Below are 9,855 nucleotides of genomic sequence, written 5' to 3'. Positions count from 1 at the left end.
GACGAGGATGTCGGGCCCCTAAGGGTTATGGATTGTTACATCTCACATCGCCCAGGGGAGTGGATCTTGTAAGCCTTATATGTATATTCTCATCTCTACATAGCATGAGGCCTTTTGGGAGGGTTCCATCGGAACTCCGAAGTCAAGCGAGTTCGCGCGAAAACAATCTTAAGATGGGCGACCCATTGGGAAGTTCTCGTGTGAGTTCCCAGAAACAAAACCGTGAGGGCGTGGTTGGGGCCCAAAGCAGATAATATCGTGCTACAGCAGAGTCGAGCCTGGGATGTGGTGGAGCCCGGGTCGGGATGTGACAGCTAAGTCTCACAATGAGCTAATATGATTTGTTCCAAAAAAAAGGACTTGATTTTAAAGGATTTTAAAAAGTTGAGGAACTCGCGAGAATTGAAGAGATTTCTTAGTATATTTTAAGTCTTCACAAATCTCACATCTGTCCTTGAGAATTTAAGAGAATTCACTCAAAATTTTGTTGGACAAGGTCCTATGTTCAAATCTACGAAAGATTGCCTACTTTTTTTTTTTTTTCAAAAAAGAAATATAGTAATTTAAGTTAAAACCAAAAGGGCCTTTTGTACCATATATATATATATATATATATATATATATATATATATATATATATATATATTTTTTTTTTTTTTTTTTTTTTTTTTTATTTTTTTTTTATTTTTGGAACAAACGATATTATCTATACTAAGACTTGGCAGAGTGGGTTAAGCCTCACAATAAGCTAGCAGTAATATGGTTCAAATTTGCATTTGGTGAGAATCGAATATAAGACTTCTAACTTATAAGTAAAGAGAAATACTACTATCTGTAGTACTAAGTGACTAGTACCATATTTTTATTATTTGATTTAAATAAAAAATTTGAATAAATTACACAAAACTACATCAATTATGTGTCGCATAACAATCTCATACCTCATGTTTTAAACATTACAGTATCATACCTTAATTTACGAATTCGTTACAATGTCAGACATCTGTTAAAAATTTCATCACTTTATCTGTTAACTTCTGACGTGGCAGAAACAAGGCCTACTTGTTTAATGACATATCATCAAATTTGTGCCACGTGGCCATTTTTTTTTTAAAGTTTAATAATTTAATAATGCCAAAAAAAAATTCTTTAAAATATAATTACATTAGTAAATTAAAAAAAATTAAACAAACCATCTTCATCTTCCCTCCTCCAGTGCCCTAATCCGACAACCACTTCCCCTCCAATCGACGGTGTTGCTGTCCTCCGACCAACAACGATCCAAACATATATTTCTAGAATCCTTTCTTCAGACCCAGTCCAAATCTCTACCTTATTTCATCAAATTCGAAGTTCATAGGTTCGAATTTCAGATCTAGATTGCGAAAGTTCGTGGGTTTTCTGGCCCAACCCACAATCTTTTTCTCCTCACGGGGGGAACGGTGGTGGACTATGTAGCCTGTGTAGGCTGTAGTATGACGATGACGACCTCGATTTTAATCCGTACGTACTGTCTGACTTCGACGAAGAAACCCACCACTCGATTCCGAAGAACTGGAACTAGAATGCATCAGGAACTCTTTCTGATGGCTGCATCTCGAATTTTTCATCTCGAAACCTGGCATGGAATATCGTCGAATACGAAGTTCTCGGCGGTGGGTTCATTAATGGAACTGTGAATGGAGTCAAGAAGGGTGGAAGAGAGATGGGTTGTCTCTGCTGTGTCTGTTGGAGCGCCCATCTCTATTATCTGAGAGTGATTTGATATCCCACATCTCCATTTTTGTCTGGTTTTGTAATGGTTCAAAATAGAGAACTGGGAAATAGATGTTCTCGGTTTTTCATGTTGTTTAATTATGGAGCTCTCCCTGTTATGTCTGCTGGACCATCTCTCCATTTTCCTTTTTTCCCTTGTCTTCCTGCTTGCTCTATTTCGTTCTCTTCTCTCCCCACATCTTAGATACCATAATACTAGTTGGACAAAAAAAATATTACTTTTAATTTATTTAACAAAGGAAAATAAAATTTGGCAAAAACAAAAGCAAAGAAGCTCGAGATTGAAGCTCGACTGAAGACGCGAAGCTGAAACTTCGACAAAATCCACCACCACAAAAGACCCAGACCCCGGAGGAACAAAACCCACATTCCCATTGCAGCCATTGTTGTTGCAGTTTGAAAACCCCAAAACTAAGAACCTAATATTGCATCTCTGGATGCCTCCTCCTAATCTGGTCACGATCTCCAACCCACCGCTCCAAATCGACTCGAGCTTGCAGCCCCACCCGTATTTCGACGACTCTGGTCCCATCATAGGTGGAGTCTCCCGCCGCCCCACCCGTCTTAGGACCTCATTATGTTGTAGCTCATTTCCTTAGCTTATTTTACTTATCTGGTAATGGGATATTATAATATGGTGACTCAGTACTTGGCCACCTAACCTTTTGTCTGTAGTGGCTGTTATGGGATATATACAACCCTTTTGTAGTTTCCTGGAAGGTTATGAAATAACAACTTATCTTTTTTATCTGCAACTTTTCCTTTTCTCTGCAATCTTGTCTCCTTGGTGCGGCTGGTGCCTACCATTTAGTATCTAAAGCCCAGGTGTGCATCCATGGGCAAATGCAAGGCCTCCGTCATGGTGGCCGATATCACTGAGGCCGAGTTGGACCGTGAATTTCAGCACCAGCAACTCCAAGAAATTCAAGAGTCTTTGTCCCTAGTGAACCTTCGCTACGAAGACCTCCAGCCAAATCACAGATCTCCAACACTCCCTCGCCGACTCCTTGGCCCACCGAATCCATCAGGACCAAGTTCATCAAACGATCCTTGACGAACGCCGCTCCCTAAAAACCCCCCCTTCAACCCACCTCCCAAATACCTATCGACACCATACCCATTTCCCTAGGCTCCACCCCTTTTTCCACCATTCCCATTCCCATCCCTCCACCCACATAAGGTTCATCTCTTTCCTAACCAATAACCACCACCCACTTTCCCAGATCCCACATGGCTGCGGGCCTCTCTTCCTTTACCTTCACCCAACCCTTCGCCCTTAACACCAACCTTCTCAACCGTCCTTCCACCTCTAGGTACCTGCAACCATCCTCCAGCGGGCCGCACGTACCACCCTTCACCCCTGAGTCGTACGGCGTCCAACCCTACCAACCCCTTTCCCCATCCTTCTCTAGACTTCGTCATTTGAAGATTGAACTTCCTCGTTTCTTCGGGGACGATCCTTATGGCTAGATTGCAATGACGGAAGAGTTTTTGGAATACCATAAGGTCGAGGACCACTACCGCGTGACAGTGGCTGGTCTCCATCTGGAAGGTGATGCTGCCCATTGGCTCCGTTGGTTTAAGATGCGGTACCCCATCTCCTCTTGGGCCACCTTTACAACACAGTTGCTTCAGAGTTTTGGGCCATCCGACTCCTTGAATTTCAACATGGCCTTGTCCCACATCTCACAAACAACCATAGTCGAGGCTTATGTGGGCCATTTCATTAGCCCATCGTGCCGCACTCTGGATTGGACTGATGCTCAACTCTTGGGCGCATTCTTGGGCGGCCTCAAGGATGAACTACAGGATGACGTTGTTGCTCAAGGGCCAGTTTCCCTCTCACGGGCCATTGAACTAGCTCAGATTTACAAGCATAAACAGGGATGTCGTCCAGCAGCATGCTCTGGCTTCTTCCGTGCCTCTTCCTACAACCCTCGACCTCCAATGCTTCACCCATCAACCCCTCTTCCACAACCACTCAACTGCGGCCAACAACCACCACACCCAACCCTCCCCCAAATAAGCCAGTTCTTCGGCTTACCTAAGCTGAAATGCGCACTTGCTGTGAGCAAGGCCTTCGCTTCAACTGTGATAACCAATACCGGTAGGGACACCAATGCCGACAATCTCATATCCTCTTATTACTGGCAGAGAATGACAGCCTTGACCCTACTTCGGAGTTAGCTGAAACCGTGCTCCTAACCCCGGCCGTTGTCGAACATCTTAAGCACCCCTTAGCCCTTCACGCTATCTCAGCAACGAAGCATGCCTGTGGCCATGCTATGTGCCTGGAAGGTCTCATCAACCACATCCTCATTCAAGTGTTTATTAATTCTGGGGCTGATCAAAGCTTTCTCAATCCACAAGTGGCCACTCGTTTGGGATTGCCTGTGGATCATTCATGGACTGAGGCAGTCATAGTGGTAACATGTCGATGTTTTCACACAAAGGGGTTAGCTCATCAGGTCTCCGTATGCCTTCAAGGGTATACATTCACTAGTGACTTCCACCTCTTGGTTGTAGCTGGGTACGACATGGTTTTGGGCGTAAATTGGCTCAAGACCTTAGGATTCATTGGTTGGAACTTTCTTCTCAAGGTCATGGAGTTCTCCATGCACGTGACAAATTATCGCTTGGTAGGGTCGTTCACCTCACCCCAGCTCGGGTTCTCTTTTCCTCCGGGTACTAAGGCGTCATCTTCCCTCAGCATGCTCACATAGCTTTCAGGACTCCCCTCGTCCTCTCCAACTCCTGCACTTTCCTCGACCAATATCCAAGCACTTCTACGCCAGTATCATGTCCTTCTTCAACCACCCACCTCCTTACCACCACACTAAGACATTGACCACCGCATTCCCTTACTTCTAAGGACAGGTCTGGTTAATGTACGACCCTATCATTATGGGCATGCAAAGAAGGCGGAACTAGAGCGTCAGGTCGATAAGATACTCGTCGTTAGCATCATACATCCCAGCGTGAGTTCCTTCTCCTTCCTTGCTTTATTGGTGGCCAAAAGTGACTCTTCTTGGCGTTTTTGTGTTAATTATCGTGAGCTTAATGCCGTCACCATTAAGGATTGTTTTCCAATTCCAATTATTGATAAGCTATTGGCCGAGTTGAAGGGTGCGGCCATATTTTCAAAACTGGACCTTCGCTCCAACTATCATCAAATCCGTACGCACGAGCTAGACATACACGAGATAACGTTCTGCATTCACGACGATCATTATGAGTTCACTGTAATGCCTTTTGGCCTTACCAACGCCCCTGCCATATTCCAATCATTGATGAATTCCATCTTGAAGCCTCTGCTCCGCAAATCAGTCCTCGTGTTTTTCGACGACATCTTGGTGTTTAGCACCTCTTTGGATCAACATCTGTCATATTTAGCTGCTGTATTTGACATCCTACAACGACATTAACTACATTTGAAGCCAACTAAGTGTCTCTTTGGGCAGGAGTCCATTGCCTATTTAGGGCATATCATCTCAGCTAAGGGAGTTACAGTTGATCCTTCTAAAATTGCTGCCATTATGGAATGGCCGACCCCCTCTTCTGTCTGTGTTCTTTGGGGTTTTTTGGGGCTCGCCGGTTATTATCGTACGTTCGTCAGCCACTTTGGTCTTATTGCCAAACCTCTTACAGACTTACTTAAGAAAGACGAGTTTCTATGGTCCAAGACAGCTGACAGCGCCTTCTCGGCTCTCAAGGATGCTTTATCCACTACCTCAGTCTTAGCACTTTCTGACTTTACTAAACCTTTCACCATTGAGTACAATGTTTCCAATGTCGGAATCGAAGCCGTATTATCTCAGGACCACCACTCCATTGAGTTCCTTAGTAAGCCCATGGCACCTAAACACCAAACCTTCTCCGTGTATGATAAGGAGATGCTTGCGGTGGTGTTCACTGTCCAAAAGTGGTGCCCATACTTGCTTGGTCACCACTTCAAGATACTCACAGACCACCAAACACTTCGGTATTTTTTGGACCAGCGTATTACCACTCCAGCATAACAGAAATGGTTATTGAAACTCCTCAGGTATAACTATACCTTGGAGTACCGCTCGGGAGCTTCCAATACAGTCGTTGATGCCTTGTCCCGCCGGCCAGAACTCCTTGCCTTGATAAGGCTTTCCACACCACTGTTTGATTGCGTGGCAGAGCTTCAAGCTTCATATACCATCGACATTCAAGCTTTCAACATCCTCACTGTACTGCAACATGATCCGCACAGTAAGCGCCATTTCCAGCTCCAAGGGGACCTCATTTATTACAAATCTCATCTCTTTGTTCCTGCAACCTCTTCTTGGCACTCCATACTTCTCTAGGAATTCCACGCATTTCTATCTTCGGGTCACTCGAGATTTCTGCGTACCTACAAGCGTATCATGAACAATTTCAATTGGCCGGGTCTCGAAAAGAATGTCAAGCATTTCGTGGCCGAGTGTGAAGTGTGCCAACGCACCAACTATGAGACCATCAAACCACCAGGTTCATTGTAGCCATTCTCCATTCCAACACAAGTGTGGACTGATATAACCATGAACTTCATAGAAGGCTTACCCTCGACCCACGACCGCAATGCTATCTTGGTTGTAGTGGATCACCTTTCCAAATATAGGTATTTCATCCCAATCAAGCACCCTTATTCTGCCCCATAAATTGCGGATGTTTTTGTTCAAAAGGTCTTTTGGTTGCACGGCATGCCAGCATCTATTGTCATCAACAGAGACCTGATTTTTATAAGTGAGTTTTGGACGACTTTCTTCAAAAATCAACAAACAGTGCTTTGCAAAAGCTCAGCCTATCACCCACAATCGGATGGACAAACGGAACTTCTCAACCATACCTTGAAGCACTATCTGTGTAGCTTTGTTATGGACAAGCCAAGCACTTGGATTCGATGGCTTCCTTGGGTAGAATGGTGGTATAATACTACATTCCAGTCGACCATTAAGATGACATCCTTCCAGGCTGTATATGGATACCCACCACCCACAGTGTTATCTTATCTTCCTGGCTTCTCTCTGGTCCATATGGTCGCCGTCATTCTCCGGGACAGTGAAAGTTTGCTCAAGTAACTACGAGAGAACATGCAGCTGGCACAACAACGAATGCAACAACATGTTGACAAACATTGCTCTGAGAAGACTTTTCGAGTTAGGGATTGGGTCTTCCTCAAACTTCGCCCCATGTTGACAAACATTGCTCTGAGAAGACTTTTCTGATGAAATAAATCATTTCTGCCAAATGTTAACACGTGTCCTATTTGATAACTTTTCTGATTTTTTTCGATTTTTCGTTGAGTCACACGATGCGTATAAAATTTATGTGACATGTGAACCTTGAATTTTTAATGCATTGGTCAACATTTATTTCACCAAAATTTCAGTGTCTACAAATGCCCTCACTTCAAGGCACGTCGTATACATGTGCTTGTCACGTGTAGAAGATGTGTTTTGAAGTCCCTTAATGTAGACGCCGATCTAAGAGCCCTCGAGGCTTGATCTTGAATTGGGCTAAAAGTTTCTTTAAGGGTCGTCGGGGCTTGATCTTGAATTTGGCTGGAAGATTTTCTAGTTTCCTCCAATTGTTGATTTTCCACAGGCTTAATCTTGAATTGGATTGGAGGATTTTCTGGTTTCCTCCAAAGGTCTAAATTTACTTCTTTTATTTGGAGCTCAATTTGATTTAAGGGTGGTGGACACTTGATCTTGAATCGAACTTGTGATTTCTTCAAGGGCCGTCGAGGCTTGATCTTGAATAAAATGGGACCATGAGCGGTTTCATGGCAAGTGATCTTAGGGTTTGTTGGGGATGAATCAACACGTGCAGTTGTTGCGTTTGATTATCCATAAGCTTGATGTTTCATTGTCACTCGCCTTATTCGTTTGCCAGCATATGTGGTATCTTCTCAGGAAGTACATTAGCAGTTGAAGATGAGTATCGAGAGCGATGCTAGGTAAGTAATCAGGGAAAGGGTTCCAGGCAGTCGGTTCCTGACTAGAGGCTTAATTCCAAATGCCAACTGATTGCTCTTATTCTCATTGTCCTACAGGTAAGAACAAGGACAAAGAAAAAGACAGGAAGAAAGCATGATATGAGATACTTTCATTTTACCCTGATGATATGAGATACTTTTGCTTTTGAAGAAGCAGTGGTGATTTGATGGCGTTGCACGGCGAGGCTTTGCTTTTCGATGACGGTGATAGCGAAAGGTTGTTGAAGTTTTTAGAGTTCTTCAATTAGAGCAACGACGCCGGGCTTGGATTTAACTTAGACCTCCATCTGGATTATGTTGTTTTGCAGGGAAGGGCGTTGTGCTATAGTGATTTGTTCTATCTCATCGTTGATCCTTCTGCTTCAGTCTCTTGCACAGTAGAAGTGGTGCGCAACCTTTGCCTTTGGATGGTTCATCACTTCTCAACGAACTCACCCATGCTTGGCAGCTTCAGTGTAAAGAGCCAACACCATATCAACTGTTTTGAGGTATTTGCTGAGGAAATTCGAGACCTAACGACAGTTGAAGATGAGTACTTGAGAGCAATGCAAGGTAAGCAACCAGGCAAAGGTTCTAGGCAATCAGTTCCAGATTGGAAGTTTGATTTCAGGTTCCGACTGATTGCTTTCTTTCACCTTGTCTTGTAGGCAAGGGCAAGGGTAAAGGAAATGACAGGGAGATTGCATGATATGAGATACTCTTGCTCTTAATCTTGGTGATATGATATACTTTTGCTCTTAAAGGAAAGAGTATAAGATTTTGATGCTGGTGTAAACCCTTTCGACCGAAAGGGGTTTCTTGGTGAGGAAATAAGTTGATCATTTTAAATGACCTGATTGAAGGGGTATTCTCAGAGAGAAAGAAAACTGAGTATGTTGAGAAGTTTGGTTGTAGATGCATTCTTGGCAAGGAAGAAGAGTCAAGCGTTTTGGGATGTGTTCCTTGCCATGGAGGATGAAGGTCGACATATATAGGGATTTCCCAATAGCAGGTAGTGATGTGGAAGTGGCCTTGTTACCCACGCTTGTCGGCAACAGTGTTGTAGTTGGAATAGTGAAATTCACGCGTTTCCAACTTTACCAAAGATCTTTGACAAAGTTGCATGTGATATCCGAAAAGTTGAGATTGCGTCTGAAAAGTGTTGACGAACTTTATGCAGGAAAATTCAGCTTTTGAAATTTGAAGAGTGGCGTCCCTTCGATTTTTGAACACGTGGTTGTGTTACCTCTCATTTTATAGAGGTATGGATTGTATTCAAAATGCATACTTTGAAGATTGCCCGTCTGTGAAAATTGTCTTTGCTATATTTCTGAGATTTTACTCTATCCAACCTTTTTCTTTCATCATTTCTGAAAATGGCTTACCCATCTAACTTTTGCTTAGATTTAAGTCTCAGGAGTGACACATACAAGTCGCGTCAAGATAATATATGGCATCCGTCATTCTTGTCTTCTAATGGCCCTCTTACAGTTGGAGGCTTTGTAATGAGGGATGAGATAACTGCTACAGTAGTAGCTAGGAACCTCCTCACTCCTAGAGATAATAAGCTACTTTCAAGACGGTCCAATGAGTTAGTTGTCCAAGACTCCCTGCTCTCAGTGTTCAGTGTGCGGGCTCTGTGTCTAATATGAGCCAACGCCTACTTCCTTGAACTCGGCAAGTTGAATCATTGACGGCCAAGGTGGCAAATCTTAGACGAGAAATTAGACGGCTTAAGCACGAGAATAGTGAGCTGCACATACTTGCGAATAATTATTCAACGAGCATGAAGAGAAAGCTTGATCAACTACAGGAATCTGAAAGTCAGATTCAAAGTGACCATCAGAGGTTTGTGGCTGTATTCTAGAGGCACTTTTTGCCTTCGCCATCTGGAGTTCGACCAAGTATTGAGGCGCCACATGATCAAACTCCAGTGCCTCCTTCTTCTGGGGTTTTGCCGAGTGTTGAGGCTTCACATGAGTAACGTTTGTGAAGGCTCCCTCTTTTTTGTTTTTTTTTTCTTTGTTGTACATATTTGTAATTTCTCAAAGATATCAATAGATGGGCTTTATGTCATTTAGTGTATTTGTGCT

General features: G+C 43.4%; 1 protein-coding gene across 1 annotated transcript; it reads left to right on the top strand.

Moving 5' to 3' along the window:
- Positions 1-3,252: 3,252 nt before the first annotated feature.
- LOC137712164 (uncharacterized) lies at positions 3,253-8,471 on the top strand. Its single transcript, XM_068451292.1, has 6 exons — positions 3,253-3,883; positions 3,931-4,469; positions 5,238-5,758; positions 5,822-5,993; positions 8,092-8,335; positions 8,431-8,471. The coding sequence occupies exons 1-6, from the start codon at positions 3,253-3,255 to the stop codon at positions 8,469-8,471; spliced, it is 2,148 nt and encodes a 715-aa protein (XP_068307393.1).
- Positions 8,472-9,855: the final 1,384 nt, after the last annotated feature.

Source organism: Pyrus communis, chromosome 13, assembly GCF_963583255.1.
Source record: "Pyrus communis chromosome 13, drPyrComm1.1, whole genome shotgun sequence".
Classification (NCBI taxonomy): Eukaryota; Viridiplantae; Streptophyta; class Magnoliopsida; order Rosales; family Rosaceae; genus Pyrus; species Pyrus communis.
This window is presented reverse-complemented; position numbering and strand designations above follow the sequence as displayed.